This window comes from Leptidea sinapis, chromosome 32, assembly GCF_905404315.1.
Source record: "Leptidea sinapis chromosome 32, ilLepSina1.1, whole genome shotgun sequence".
NCBI lineage: Eukaryota > Metazoa > Arthropoda > Insecta > Lepidoptera > Pieridae > Leptidea > Leptidea sinapis.
Genome location: NC_066296.1, coordinates 3,016,628 through 3,033,500, shown reverse-complemented (window position 1 = coordinate 3,033,500; position 16,873 = coordinate 3,016,628). Strand labels below are relative to the sequence as shown.

The 16,873-nt window shown below is 37.6% G+C and overlaps 1 protein-coding gene across 1 annotated transcript in view; it reads left to right on the top strand.

Moving 5' to 3' along the window:
• Window positions 1-16,873, top strand: part of LOC126974522 (cadherin-87A) — a 76,663-nt gene that overhangs the window by 45,271 nt on the left and 14,519 nt on the right. Inside the window, exons 16-28 of the mRNA XM_050822032.1 lie at window positions 1,184-1,307; window positions 2,881-3,072; window positions 3,473-3,708; window positions 4,635-4,788; window positions 6,009-6,206; window positions 7,096-7,335; window positions 8,214-8,395; window positions 9,018-9,204; window positions 10,072-10,289; window positions 12,709-12,906; window positions 14,516-14,675; window positions 15,518-15,653; window positions 16,220-16,410. Coding sequence (XP_050677989.1) covers window positions 1,184-1,307; window positions 2,881-3,072; window positions 3,473-3,708; window positions 4,635-4,788; window positions 6,009-6,206; window positions 7,096-7,335; window positions 8,214-8,395; window positions 9,018-9,204; window positions 10,072-10,289; window positions 12,709-12,906; window positions 14,516-14,675; window positions 15,518-15,653; window positions 16,220-16,410 — 2,416 coding nt within the window. The remainder of the gene's footprint in view (window positions 1-1,183; window positions 1,308-2,880; window positions 3,073-3,472; window positions 3,709-4,634; window positions 4,789-6,008; window positions 6,207-7,095; window positions 7,336-8,213; window positions 8,396-9,017; window positions 9,205-10,071; window positions 10,290-12,708; window positions 12,907-14,515; window positions 14,676-15,517; window positions 15,654-16,219; window positions 16,411-16,873) is intronic.

Genomic DNA, 16,873 nt, shown 5'->3' with positions numbered 1-16,873 from the left:
ACAACTTTTATCATCGCGGAACTTTAACAATGTCATTATTATGACGGGTACTCACGATACCAACCACTGGATCGAGCTGCATAACCCACGGGTGATTTCTGCTGAACGCCAATACATCCCACGGCTTGTTACAGAAGCTATTGAAATCAAAAAGCTTCATACCGCAAACATGGAATCTCGTGGTCTCATTATGCAGTACAAATGCAACAAAAAGACCCGAAAATATGGGCGTCGTCAGTAGTGTGTGTAGTAAATTAGGAAATCAAACACTAAAACGAACTAGGCGCCACGTGGAAAGATTGGTGTACTACAAGTGTCAAGTGGCAATGTGTCAAGAGTTTCTCCCCGCCTCCGCGATTCATGCAATTGGATTGAAATATCGGCATAAAATTAATAAAATATATATCGTAAGTACCCGTCATAATATTTACAATGCATAATACAACCGAGCCTTGCTTTGTGTGAAATCTTGGTAAAACGCCCTTTTTTTCCTAGAGAGACCAGGAAAAGTCGGATCATCGCCCCTAAAAATCCCCGTGTAGTTTACTTCATGCAAATAATTGAAGCCGTTTCCGGGATACGATACAAATATCTACAAGAACTGTGCTCGTTTAATTCAATATTAACAACAAAATATATTTGATATAATAATGTTTTAAAGGAGATTGACCATATTATATGGGCCCAGATTGTGCCAGACAATAATACATCCTATAATTTTAGTTACATTTTTAGATTGAGTTATCAATCTTTATTTTAAGGTAAGATTTATCGAGACACATAAATATTTGTATGGGGCCCAAGCTCTATACTGTATTGGTCATCATCATCATCATCAGCCGGAAGACGTCCACTGCTGGACAAAGGCCTCCCCCAAAGATCTCCACGACGATCGGTCCTGCACTGCCCTCATCCAACGTATTCCGGCGGCGATCTTGACCAGATTGTCGGTCCATCTAGTGGGGGCCTACGAACACTGCGTCCTCCGGTACGTAGTCGCCGTTCGAGGACTTTTCTGCCCCACCGGCCATCTGTCCGTCGAACTATAGGCCCTGCCCACTGCCACTTCAGTTTCGCAATCATTTGGGCTATGTCAGTGACTTTGGTTCTCCTGCGAATCTCATTAATAAATCTCATGTCATAGGTCATTATCCTTTAAATTATGTATGTATGTAATCCTCAGGCCAGTGACGGTGTCCATAACGCGACGTGCCGAGTCGAGATAAATATACGAGACGTGAATAACCACGCGCCCGTGTTCGACACGGACCGGTACGAGGCAAACATACCAGAGGATGTCGCAGTCGGTTGGTATTAATACAGAAGCATTACATACAGACAATTGGAAACAATAAAACACGCCACATTGGTGACTGAAAGACACTCATGGGACAGCAGAAATCTCCAATTACTACCTCCCAAAAACCTTCAAAAGAATCATTTGAGTAGCATTACTTTTTTCCGGCTAATACATTCTCGTAAAATGAATTATTATTTGTTATATTGCTAAGTGCTTTTCTAATAAGTTTAGCATATCTTAGTCAGTAGGCAATAAAGAAGGTGTATTTTCGCAACTTCAAAGTCTTAAGGCTAGATCGTCATCAATCATCATCATCATCTCAGCCGGAAGATGTCTACTGCTGGGCAAAGGATCGCCATGACGATTGGTCCTGTGCGGCCGCTATTCATTCGTCCATGGCTATATAGACTGTGTTATAAAAAACCCTGTACGTTCATTGATATGGATATGAAGTAGAATTCGGAAACACCACAAAAAATAAACTAAAAAATCAAAACCCGTATTAAATGCTAAAATATTAAATGCCCTCTTATGTTAAATGTAAAAAGAATATTTCATATTAAATGGTTTCAAAAATCTTGAGAGCCTCTGGCTTATTTATTCTGCCAGTAAACTAAGGTCATCGCCCTGAACTCGGTCCAATGTCGTATAGCGAGCATCAGCTGAGCGGCGCGGCGTGTCAACCAAAAAGGCGGGGTCTCTGTGATTGATCGATGCCGCCAATTAACAAGATTTTAAGATTTGGGAGGTAGTATCCCAAAATCATTATCAATAAAGAATCTTATGGACTCTAACCTTTCATTTCCGACATTACCAGTATCAGTTTATAGTACTGACAATGTCAGTTTAAATCATAAACTTAGTATACTAGCGTAATAGACGAACGTTGTGTGAGGATGAGATAACTATCCTTACACAAAAATCTAGGTGTGAGAACGCGACGGAATAAATGGACCGCGAAACCGTTTTAAAACAATTTAGTCTCCATTAGTCTCCTGTCAAATTGGACCGCGTTTTAATTTTAGTGTTTCAATCGTAATTATTCTGTGTTTTAACGGATATTAATTAAAAAATATAATGGTATCATGTTCTGTTAGTTTTGTGTTGTTAAATAAAGCATACAGGAGACAACTGAGAGCCGTCACGGGGTTCCTATCCGGCCATTGCAAGCTGAATCAAACCTGTGCAGATTCTGCTGCGAAGCCGCTGAAGACCCCATACACATCCATCTGGAATACGAAGCCATTGCCAGAATCAGGCTGGGGTGTCTTAAAATACCTTCACTTAAAGCAGAGGATGTGCCCTGCCTGGACCCTCTAAGGGTCCTACGCCTTTTAAAAATAATAAGTTTCGAGGATATCATTTTAATCTCGGCACAGTAACACGTTTCCTAGTTAGTAGCCTCGATTGTTTTCCATATCTCATTTTTTTAGACACGGGGAGTTGAGGGTAGGCGTGCTAGCGCAAGCAGGGGGCACAATAGATCCTAGGATTTAAGTGCATTTTAATCCCCAAATAATAATAATAATAATACACTTATTACTATACTGTAAAAATCCAGTTTATAATATTTTTTTCAGGTACACTGGTGGCAAATGTCCATGCTACAGACTTGGACAGTGGCATAAACTCTGAAATCAAATACAGCATTCAGAAGGGTGCCATAGACTCATTCTCTGTGGACAACGCAACAGGATTAGTGCTAGTATCTTCTAAATTGGACTTTGACAAGAGAAACACTTATAGGATACAGATTGTGGCCACTGATATGGGTATGTCTTATCTCATTTTTGTAGCATTACTTTTTTTCATCTATACATTAATAATAATAATATAAAATATAACTTTTACGCAAAAACCTAAAAACACAGTTACAATTACACGCGTTTTAATCCTTTAAAAAGTGTTTTATTTAAATGTGTAACACTCGCGTTAATCAAAGAAAATATTACTGCTCTTACTAAGTGCTTTTCTAATAAGCTTAGCCTATCTTATTCAGTAGTCAATGAAGAAGGTGTATTTTCGCAACTTCGGAGTCTTAAGGCTAGATCATCATCATCTCAGCCGGAAGACGTCCTCTGCTGGACAAAGGCCTCTGCCATTCAAATTATTCCGGAGATCTTGACCAGATCATCGGTCCATGGCTATATATAATCAAATGTTTAATTCCAGGAATTCCAAGCCTCACTGGCACAACAGAGCTAGTGGTTCACGTCACCAACGTTAACGATAAGAAGCCATACTTCACTCCACCGGTCCAACGTGCTGAAGTTTCCGCAGATGCTGATATTGGCACTCAAGTACACACTCTTGTGGCAGTTGATCCTGATATCCTAGATAACGGAATGTTGGTTTACGAGTTAGATACAGGGAGGAGCATTAAAGCTGTAGATAAGAATGGAAAAGAGGTAAGGGGCAATAATCTCTTTTATCTACACCCATGCTTTAAATCCTCTATGAAAGATTCTGAAACAGTTAGCTTATTGCCAAGATTAAAACACCCAATGTCCTAATAACCATTACATCATCCAAACGAGTGTTATAATGAAATAAAGGGTTTTTCTAATGTTAGCAGTAAGCTAACTGTTTCAGAATCTTTTATAGAGGACTCATTATGGGTGTAGATAAAGTCTTGTATGCAACTGTTTATAATTAGGTATTAAAACACTCATGTAATACTATTATCACATTAATTAAACCCACATTCGTGTTTTAATATTACACAACAGTTGCATAAATAACTATTACACTTCTACAATGAAGTCGTTTCAGGGTTATCCTTCTCCGCTTCAATCCTTTCGTAATATTCCAACAAGTATTCACATCATCTACTTTATACTTTATAAGATATAATCAATTACTCGAACAAAACAAATCTATAAGCTATATTACATTAAATTAAAACTATCATTACGGGGAAGCGTACCAATAATACTGGCAGCATTAGCGCGTTTGATAGCTAGGCTGATCCGTTGACCGATATAGCTGCTAACGCTTGGGTTTCCAGTAGCCTCATTAAGGCGCGAAGATAGTACTTTCTACATTCTGCGCGCCTCTGGGCCCCACGAGCCAAGGGTAACCAAACGGCATAAAAATGTATGACTCACTGAGACTGATATATTTGCGACGCTTGCTGTTGTCGGCAGTCGAAGCAGCAGTCCCAGCACTTGCTAACGTAACTTGGACATGAGAAGGAGCCAGAGTGTCAACGCAAGTCGCGTCCCATGCCAGTAACCTTCCCCGTGCCCAAACCACCACCACCACCCCACTTTTTACTTGGAGTTCATAATGAATGACTGTTCCCTTCTTCACCTTTAACTAAAGATCACTACAGGTGGCAGACCCTAGTACGTTCAGCAACTGGTTGACGGTGATGTCTAACGGCAGTGTGACCGTCTCACAGCAATTGAACAGAGAGCAGGCCGCAGTGCTCACTCTGCCCGTTGCTGTCACCGATGCTTCAGCACAGAGCCTGCAGAGAACTGAAGGTATTAAGTGAATTGAACCTAGGTCCTAAAGAATCACTAAGAGAAAAATTTAAAGAAATAAACATTTTGACTGTTGCTTCTTAATATATTCTTGATGTTCTATGTGTTCATAAGCATATTGAGGAATTTGCTAGAAACTGTGACAACACAACAAACATAAACTTGGTATGCGTACTTCGTAAGTCTTTTGTAGGGCGATGTATATGCTTTAACAACAAGGTTCCAGAAAATGTTCAACACAAAAGTATTACGTTATTCAAAAGAATTGTTTTTGAATTTGTAAAAAACGTTTGTGTGGTAAATGCTACTATAACATAAATGACTTTCTTAATGATACCACAGATTGGGCATGGAACGACCGCCCGCGGGCTATTAAATAATAAGTTTAATTATACAATATTACTTTGTAAACATATTTTTTCGGTGAAAAAAAGCCCGCTGAGTTTGTTGCGCCCATTCTTCTCAGGTCTGAGGCATTCTTTTTGGAATGGGTGGTAGTTTTTGACTTTCAATAAGTGATGTCCCATCCTAATTTGAATAAAAATATTTGAATTTGATAGATTATAAAGATGCAAACACATTCATTTTAAGATTTTGTTACTATAGACTACTAATTCTTGATCAAAAATAAAAGTCACCATAGCTCCTAATGTCCAAAAAAATAGTGATTCTGTTTTCTTGCATTTCTTTTCTCGTTTTTTCTTAAATAAATAAAAATTATATTGCCAGTGTTCGTCTTAAGATTTCTTATGAAATAATATTTACCGTGGGAGGCTCCCTTGCACAGGATGCCGGCTAGATTATGGATACCACAACGGCGCCTATTTCTGCCGTGAAGCCATAATGTGTTTCGGTCTGAAGGGCGCCGTAGCTAGTCAAATTACTGGGCAAATGAGACTTAACATTTTATGTCTCAAGGTGACAAGCACAATTGTAGTGCCGCTCAGAATTCTGGGGATCTTTCAAGAATCCTTATTCTCACTGTATTGTAATGGGCAAGGCGTGTCAATTACCATTTGCTGAACGTCCTGCTCGTCTCGTCGCTTATTTTCATAAAAAAAAACTGTTTTTAAGTAGTGCGAGTTTGTCAAAAGTTTCACTGTTTCTATGATATTTTTCATACCTGCTAATTATAGATACATACAGGCACAAGGGAATGTTCTTAAGTACTTTCTTCATCCTCTAGTATCATGTTAGTTGAAATAATATGACTTTTTCAGGCGAACTTATAATCAATATAGTGGATGTGAATCGCTATGCTCCAGTGTTCACTCAACCCGCATACGTAGAGAGAATCATCGAGGAGCAGCCAGTGGGATCGATTCTGGGCACGTACACTGCTACTGATAAGGAGACCCCTATATCAGCTATCATTATCTATCCGCCGAGCCCTTACTTCACCATCGATAATGTTACTGGTAGGTAAAAAAAAATTAAGATATCTGTCATTCATAATTATTGTTCGAAGATGTTCTTCTAGTCATCAACGTCCATATGGAAAACTATACACACCTACTCAATTATGTAAAGAAATATTTTAAAGTGTGGGTATTTTAAAATCGACCCTTGGGGAGTTCCTAATTTAACAGTACAATAATAACCCTATTTTCTATAAAAATATAGGATTTAGAGGAATACTATTTTTGTTATCTGGTAGAGTTTGGTTGAGAGTGGATTTCTCGTGACAGCCATTGTCATGCTCGCTTGTGGCGGTGACGTGGGCGGGTCGTTCCCTTCCCTAAAATATGGTCGAGGGAGGTCATGGCTGTTCCATGCGTCATGCTCGTGAACGGGTGCTACTTGTGTTTTTTATTTTCTTTGTTTTTTTTTGAAGTGATTGTATACTTTTTATATAATAGCTAATAAAATGCTCACATAATGCCTCTATTACATTGACAGCATGTGTTGATACATCTACTGTATTGTAATTGTACAACATATTGATGTATGTACTCAATAACTCTTGTGATTTTACTTATTAATTTACATTTACTTCTTACTTCTAACTTACTCGTGTGAGGCATTTACTATTTGATTTTTGTTGCATCACTTTGCATATATTGTAATTGAAAATATGGTTTCTTCGTCCATTATTAGGACAGGCAAAGGGTTCAAGCCCATACAGCCGTATTCATTATTTAATAATTAATTGTCAAAGCTATCTGCAAGATTTTTACAAAATAGTTCTCTCTAAAAATGTAGAATAGCACGAGGAATAAATAATTTTAAGGATTTTTGCTTTATTAGGCCAATAAATATAACTTCTTGCGTACATACATAAGTACACACACACTTTTTTAAACATAGGAGTGGTAAAGACAAGTCAGCGAATCGACTACGAAAAGACGCATTCAATAAACTTCACACTGGTGGCAATGGACTCCGGAGTGCCGCAGCTGTCGACATCAGCAGGCGTGCTCGTTGAAGTCGCTAACATCAACGACGAGCAGCCGGAGTTCGATGCGAATGGGTACGAAGCGAGCGTGGACGAGCATTCACCGGTGGGGACCACTGTTCTGGCTGTGCATGCCACGGATAACGATGAAGGTAAGTTTAATTGTCTTTTTTAAGTGTAGGACACACGAGCGTACGGTGGTAGCGGTTTGTCAAAATCATTTTTTTATTTACAATATCAAACAGAACACCAATTCGAAAAGCTTTTTAATAATAACAGTAAAATTTAAAGATTCGGGGAGAGTTTCTTGCGCCGCTTCTTATCTCTCAGAGCGCCATTTGTTTCTGAAGCGGTAGTAGTGTCTAGTGAATAAAAAATGACATCAAATGTACTTCTAAAGAAATCAATTTTGAGAAATTATATGCCGTTTCTACCTTTAGAAGAATCAAACGAGACGATCCACAAAATATGCATTTAAAAATTATAATTTTAAGAATCCAATAGGAAAATAGTACTACTATAATGATAGTGAGTAATCACCGCCGCTCCTATGCTCTTGCAACACAGAGTATTCACAGGAGAGTTGTTGTTCTTTTAGGTGAGTGTACGCGCTTTTTCGATTTCAATGACCCCGTCCTGCAGTCTGTCAAAACTCACAACGCGCTGCTAGATTTTAGCTGCTTAAAAGAGAACCTACACCCTTTCTAAAACATAATAAGGATAGACCCTTTTATGGAAGACAAACCAGCGTACGGGTCACGTGATGTTAAGTGATCATCGCCGCCCATACTCTCTTACAACACCAGAAGAATCACAGGAGCGTTGCCAGCCTTTTAGGTTGGTGTACGCCCGCAACTCGCAGATAAAGATCTTCTCATCAGAAATGTTTCATCACTTTGAGAGTGCATTCTGCACTGGTCACAGAAAACCTTGACAATTTTCAACCTGAACATAAACCAAACCTTGACAAAATTCGCGTGCGCTAATAATATGGCTTAAAATAAATCTGAATAATTAAGTTTTTTTTTAGGTGAATTCGGCGAAGTACGTTACAGCTTGACAGGTGGTCATTCGCTGTTCACAATCAATGAAGATACTGGAGTGATCACAGTAAGCGGTGATATAGACCGGGAGATCACAAGCGAGGTATATTTACGCGCTGTAGCCATGGACCAGGCGCCGCCACACCTCAACAAGTCCACAAGTGTCCCAGTAAGTATACTGTCTCTTATATTTACTTCACGTTTTAACATTACATTTAATACTATCTGATACATTATGGGTACGAGTACAACCTGTTAATGGACTATAACGCTCCTCTGATTCCACTTTTTTTAATGGAAAATGATTAATGTATGGGCGGCGATGATCACTTACTGTCAGTGGACCTTAATCTTACCAATAAAAAGTCAAAGTGAAAATAGGTGTCTTCCCGCCGCAGCCCCGCTCTCGCCGCTCGCCTCCTCACTTCGCGCGTGAGACTCAAGCACATCTCACCTATAACTATTATGTATGTAGTTATAAACCTAACTCAGCTGACACCTACTCCAAAAATAACAATAATCGTAACTAGAATTAGTTATTAATGAGATTGTCTAATTCGTAATTATTTCTATACTTTTTCGTGCATATTAAATCTATTGTTTTGGAATAGTGTTTTTGAAGTCGTCCTTCATCTTCATCCCATCTTTATTTGGACTGAATTTGACGAGTGCCATCGCGGTGCCGATTTTAATTATGGTATTTTATCCTGAGCGGCATTTTAGTCCAACAACTCTCAAGTAAACAAAGAAAAGTAATATATAATACATTAACATAAACGTTTATGTTTCAGGTACATATCAAAATAGTTGACATAAACGATAGCCCGCCAGTGTTCAGTCAGAAGGTGTACAAGAGTACGATCGCTGAAAATCTGCAGCTGAACCCACCTGCCACCATCCTGCAGGTTTTGGCCGAGGATGCTGACCTGGGGGATAACGGAAGACTGGAGTATGCAATTGTGGACCAAAGTGTACCAGGTTTGTAAGGAAATTAGAATACATTTTTCTCTGTGTATGTAGACTGTAGAAATATCAATAAATAGGCGTTCAACTGGATGTATAATGAATTTTATCAACAAAATTCTTACGTTCTTTTAGTGTGTATGCTAATAGTTCCAATTTATTTGCTGCCGTTTTGCATAAACACATCATAAATTTTACATCAACAAAGCTTTTTTTTAGCGTGGCTTTCATATTGTTACGTGTTAGGGTTCAAAGGATTTGGAGAGAAAGACCTGCTGACTCTTTTGAAGACTTTATTCGCTAGCACTAGGTCCAAACACTAAGCACTAACGATGTCCTAGGTTGAAGCCAAGTCGTAGGTTTCGCTGGTATCACTCCTGATCACTAGTTTTCACTTCGAAATCGCCTCGAAGGTAGCTCAAACTGAACTGAACTGGCTCGCCTCCCTGCGGCCGAGACGAGTCCCATACCATTCCGGAAAGTTTCTGCCGGCCTTTAAGGAAGGTGTACGCGCTTCTTTTGAAGGTACCCATGTCGTATCGTCCCGGAAACACCGCACAAGGAAACTCATTCCACAGTTTTGTAGTACGTGGAAGAAAGCTCCTCGAAAACCGCACTGTGGAGGACCGCCACACGTCCAGATAGTGGGGATGATATCCTAACTTGTGGCGTAATGACAGGTGGATTCATTAAGGCCATAGCCTGTACTATGTATTCATAAGAACATAATATTATTACTAAAAAATCCATATATTTATCATACGTCTTTGTTGTATTTTATAAATACCGCTTCGAACTCGGAGCCTTTTAATTTCACCCCGCAATTTTATCATTTATTTTCAAACTAGTTATTATGTTTGTGTTATTATATTTTATTTACAGGCACGTTCACTGTGGACCCAACTAGCGGTATAATCTACCCCTCGAAACCCGTGGCAGGCAACACTACGTATTCATTGACCGTGACTGCGACGGATGGCGGAGGACGCGGGCCCCATACGGACATCGCCCGCGTCGACATTTCCGTACTCAGCATCAACCGACATAGCCCTGTGTTCGTGCAACCGCCGGAGGGACAGAGAACTATAGAAATACCCGAGGTAAAAACACTAACACCAATATCGGGATGTATACTTGTTTTTTTATGACATAAGTAATAATAAGGGAGGAGAGATGCAGGACGTTCAGCTGATGGCAATCGATATGCCCTGCCCATAACAATGCAATGCTGCTCAGTATTCTTGAAGAACCCAAAAATTCTGAGCGGCACAACAGCTGCGCTCGTCTACTTGAGACATAAGATGTTAAGTCTATTTTGTCCACTAATTTCACTAGCTACGGCGCCCTTCAGACCGGAACACAGTAATGTTTAAATATTACTGCTTCACGGCAGAAACGTAGTACCTATAATCTAGCCGGCATCCTGTGCAAAGGAGCCTCCTACTTAACAGTTATATATTGATGTTGTTACAAGTGCTGCGTGACTATTAGTATTGTTAGTAGCATTATTAGTGAGTAGGTGTTATTGACAAAGTTACGATTTTTTAAAGTCTTTTTCGTTCGACATGAATTTTTATCAGTTCTACCGATTTTGATCTGGAATGGTATATTTTCGGTTCCTACACATTCCTACTGCTAGTGATTCCAGTCTGAAAATTACAAATCGTTTGAAGTTGAAGTTCGTGTGTTGATCTCAATGATCTGATACAATCCATTTATAGCAAAGTAAAATGGCGTGCGTACAAAGTACACATGTCAGAAGTGAAACCTGCAGTGTGCATGAAGCTCTAAACTTCATGTGAAGTCCTGGTACATGCTACTATGATGACACAAGATTTCAACCGCTATGAAAGACATGACTATTACCGCTACCATATTTATGTTCTCCTGGTGTCTATGTAGTAATATGTCGTGCGCATTACGTCAGAATATATATTAAGGTATACTCGCGTCATACATAAGACAAACTCTTCTTCAACTATGATCGTCTGATACTAAAACACTGTATAATGCTTTTCATTTCTCATACTCGGAAAGTTATGTTGTTTTGATCTGATTATTGGGTGGAAAATACTGCTTCCCTCCGTAGAGATGGAAGAACTCATACAAATTACTTCCCACCTAAGGGCCGGATTGAATTTTAAAAAGCGAACTGCTGTCAGCTGTGAAGTTTTATGTAAAAAAAAAAAAGAAAAAATACTGCGGCCATGTGACATTCTAAAAAGCCAGTGTGAACTTAGCGCAAACTTCTTTGAGCGGAATAAGCCGCAAGAATTAAGCGGTGAGTTCCATATTTAAAGTCGACATAAATAATTGTCCTAATTTGACAATTAATTTTAAATAGGTACTACTAATATTATTATATATTATCAATAAATAGTTTAGATAAACAACTAGTTTTATTTCCTCATATTCGAAATGAAAAGAAGAGTGTTTCACACGGGTAAAACAAAATAATCAATTCCTACTCGGACTATAGCCGCCCTTGCTGCGCTCGGGCGTCTAAATACCGGAACTGATTCTTTCGACCCTCGGTTAACAATCTACTATTCCATCTCTTTTTTTCTCACGTTAATCTTATGAATTTATGTGTCTGTATCTTTTTACTGTCGCGTTTTTTCGTTTTATCGACTTTCAAATCACAACGATGCTAAAGAAGTCTTCACTTCAAAAAACAGGTGTATTTCGCACTTTTGTTTGTAGGGATATTCATTTCAAAAAAACTATACATTGAATTATGAATATTTTTTTATATTATACTCGGCCTTTTTTCTTTGGTATGAATTTTTTTTATTTTAATTTGAGTTTAAAATAGTTTATAGAATGGTTCCTAGCTTCTACATGTCACGTCAACTTTATCGGAGGGATAAAGAAGAAGAGTGTTTTAGCTCTAATATGCGATTCTGAATATCATTTTTAACAAGCTTATAATATACAAATTAAATTTAAAAACAAAATTTACGAACGATGCGGGACTCTGGATTGAAACTGAGAGCCGAACAAGACATACTCGATTTATCAACTATACGTCACTCGAACGGTTGGCTAAGTGGAGGAGCGATCGCATGGAATGCGAGAGGTCCCGCAAACTTTAAAAAATAAGAAATTGTTAAGCTTATAATAACAACGTTTTAACCTCCGATAAGTCATTATGAATAAGATGAATACTGTATACTTGTTTTAAAAAAGTTATATTACAAATCTGTGTCTTTCTGTTGTTTAGCATTCAACAATCTTTAGACATTGCTTATATTTAAACACGAGTTGAAAAGTAAAGTGTTTCTAACCACATGTCATATGGATAATGGTTCCTTTAATTGTTCCTATTCACTTCGTTTTATGTTGTGTTTAGCGATGTTTTAGTTAAACAATGTTTTGTAATAGAAAACGATAAACTCCATTTGAGACGTCGTTATTGTTAGCTCACTGACGTTTTTATAGTTAGGTCTCTGTTTAACAAAATACATGTCTAAGCCATGATTAATTTTTTTTTTGTAATAACACCATTAATGTTTACAGCATGCTGCCCAGGCAGACTACCTAATAGCAACCTTTAAAGCTACTGACGCAGATCCTGGTGAAAATGGCCGTGTATCGTATTATCTGAAGATCGATAATCGGAACGTAAACGAGACTCAGGAGTTCAGTCTGGATTCTCAACTCGGGCAGCTCAGGACGAAGACATTCCTCGACAGAGAACTGCAACCGGAATATCAAGTAATGCTTGAGTTTACCAATATCTTGTAGTTTACATACCTGTTTCATCTCTCTCTTTTATAAAAAAGTTGGTGTGTACTTATGTGTGCACGCAAGAAGTTATACTTCTTTGGCCTAACGAAACAAAAAATATTAAAATGATTTATTCCTCGTGCTATGCTACGTTTTAGAAAGAACAATTTTGTAAAAATTTTGCAAAGATGGCTTTGACAATTAATTATTAAATAATGAATACGGCTGTATGGGCTTGAACCCTTTGCCTGTCTTAATAATGGACGAAGAAACCAAAAAAAAATTACGAATGACGCAAACGTCAGAAAATCTTAGGAACCAACTTCAACCTGTTACTTATGTGTTACAGTGATGCGCGCGCATCTTAAAATTTCACTCTCATCATTTGTTCATAACGCGCTTAAGAAGTATAACTTCAAAAATGATTATGATCCCTTTTTGTTATCTACAAAATTTGGGGTGACGTTCAATAACAGTGAGACTTTTTTTTTAGAGAAAAGGAGGACAAACGAGCGTACGGGTTATCTGGTGTTAAGTTATCACAAAATAAATAAAATATCAGCAAACACTGCACAAGGAAGCTCATTCCACAGCTTTGTATTGCGTGGAAGAAAGCTCCTTGAAAACCGCACAGTGGAGGACCGCCACATATTTATAAGACTCTCAAGAGTATTTCATACACATGACTGTGGAGCAAACTTTCTCCAGCTTTGATTCCAGCTCGATGCAACGGAGGCAATGCCTAAACAAGCGCCATTCTCTGAAAGCCCGCATGGTGCTAGTAATTGCCCTGGTATTGCAAGGTGCATAGGTGGTGGTGATCATTTCACATCGTAAAGTATTTTACCATTTATTCCAAATTATTACCCAGCATTCTAAACACCAAACTATTTTTTTCATTTTGTTATTAATGAATTTGGTACCTAGTTATATCTCAAATTTCATAATATCTGGTATAACTTGCGATTTTTAACCGACTTCAAAAAGGAGGAGGTTCTCAATTCGATCGGTATTTTTTTTTGTATGTGCATCGATTACTCTGAGATTTATGATTCGATTTACTACGAATGTAATTCTTCTTTAGTTCAATGCGGAATAGATGCCATTAGGTCCCATCAAATTACATAGTTTGGCCCAGTAGTTTTCATTTTATGAACATTTTTTATGAATATTTTTGTCTACGTGGATGATATAATTGTTTTTTGTGTACGGCTTTTTTAGAAGTTTTCATTCATAACGTCCTGATCGCGGGAATGTAAAACAAATGAAGAGCTTAGTTCTGGTAGCCATGGGTTTAGGGATCACCCATATTTTAATGTAAAATAGGTCGCCAGCACTGGTATTATTTATGGAACAGGTTTACAAAAGAGCGTACGAGTTACCTGATATTAAGTGATCACCGCCACCCACATTCTCATGTTACACCAGATATATCACAGGAGAGTTGCCGGCCGTTTTGATAATTGTACGTGTTTTTTTTTTGAAGATGCTCATATCTTATCAACAGTTAAGTCGACAAAACCACTAAAGTTGGGTACATAATTGAGTCTTAAGGTCTTATCCATTAAAAAAAATAAATAAGAAAATTTTATTTCAGCTTGTGATAGCAGCGGTAGACAACGGCACTCCAGCTCAATTCGAAACCCTGCGCCTTATCACCGTAGTCCTCATCGATGATCAAGACAATGCCCCAATATTCGCGACTCATCACCATTACTTCACAGTAGCAGAGAATTTGCCAGCGGGCATTATTATTGGTAAGTTAAAACGACTTGGTAGTGTTCTACTTAAAGCTTGCGATAAAACATTATTACATATTAAAAATTATTAATTTGCAGGCAATAATCGTAAGCTGCTAGAAAACAGATAAAAACAAACCAGGTTTATTACTTTAGTGTGCGTGACAAGCTACGTCTTACACTAGCGATTTGTATGTCACTTTGTGTTAGTGTGCGTGCATTGCTCAAAATAAAGGTTACCTTTAAACTTAAATTTTTCGACTTTTCCACAACTGTTACAGTCTATCTAGACATAAGTGATCTAAAAAGGCATAAATGGCATTTATTTTCTCAAAATTGATTCCTTTAGATTTATTTTATATGTCATTTCTAATATCCTAGAAACTACTGCCGCTTTGGAAACAAATGGTGCTCTGAGAAGAAGCGGCGTAAAAAACAGCATTCTTTTTTTGCGCTCTTTTTAATGAAATATACAATATTGTACTGTCATTGCTATTGCTATAAAATAATCATAATCTAGTCCCAGGCTGTCCGATCGCTTAGATATTCAGCTGTGGAGTAGTAAGATTTGCGAGAGAGCCATTATTTAATAAAACATTTAAATTTATTTTGAGATAATGCCTGAACAGTGGCTGGAATTTTATTATAAAAGTGTACACATTTACCCTCAAAGCTAATATGTATCTTACGAAGCCTGAAGAATTAGTTACAAGCAATCTCTTATTTCTAGTGTTATAATACTGAAAATCACTATTAAGAGCAAAAAGGTGACGATTTTTGTGAACGCATATTAAATCTAAGTCACACACAATTTATTATTTACTCTTTCATATCTGATTTAATCTAATTGTTACCTACAGGTACAGTTAAGGCCACAGACAAGGATAGCGGTGACAACGGCAAGGTGTATTACCACGTCTTGGAAGGTAATCAAGATGGCGGCTTTACACTGGACCGGACGCAAGGCATTCTGCGAGCAAATGTATCTTTTGACAGGTGAATCATTTTCTCATACTAGTAATGACTGGAGTATTATATTACCACTTTTTTATTTAAATTATTATTTACATTAAATAAATTAGTTAATAGATTGTTATAATATGTTTTAATTTATTGAACCAATATTTTCTTGAACTTTTCAATATGATATTATACATGTTTATTACTAATAATAAGTATAATATGTCAAACAACCTTACTATGGTTTACTTCTTAAATAATTTATAAGTCTAGATAGTCTCTTGCTATTAGACAATCGATAAAAACAGGCCAGGAATATTAGTTTAGTGTGCGTGATACACTCGCGATATGATATGTCATACAACACTTTGTGTTAGTGTGCGTGCATTGCTCAAAATAGAGGCTAGTTCTAAACTCAATTTTTTTCGACGTTTTCACAGGTGTCATAGTCTTTCTAGACGTATAGATGATCTAAGGTTTGCTTCTTTAATTTTATTACTCTTACCACGCTATTATCAAGTAATGTCAGTTGTAATGTCTAAATTACATACTTATTCAAACACAATATAAATTTTTTTAGTAAAGAAATTTTGAAATTACAGAGAAAAACGAGATGAATATACAATGACGATATACGCAAGCAACAACCCGTTATTAGAGCACGCGGCTGCCATCTTGAACTCCATAGATAACAGCACTGACAGCCAAGATGGCGGCGTTACCATGGTGACTGTGAAGATTCTAGACGAAAACGATAACGAACCGAAGTTCGAGCGAAAAGTTTATTATGCTGGTTTGTATGACATATAATTTTATAATTATCTGATATATATATATAAATATATATATATATGTACCTATTGTGATATATCTCAACGTGCTATAAGTAGTTACTTATGCATTTATTATACTAGTATAGATGATTAACTTAGAATAGGTCATCCCAAGTTAATTATGCCTACCTACTTAGATTAAGGATTGGTCTCCGCTGCGCTCCAACTAGATTCCGCAGGCGTAGTCACAAAGTGCGGCAACTAATACTACGCCCAAGCGGGCCAACTCGAGCCAGTCTCGAACAATGTGTGACGTTGACATGCCACATGTTCGGTTAAACTTTAATTGAAACTAAAATAAGCTTGCGTAGTAAATCTTTGTAAAAATAAAACTACAAGAAATAAGAAAGACACTGGGATCACATATCAACTTGGAAGCGTATGTTACAAAATTTGAAAGATGCCATTGAGTGTCAAGACGCC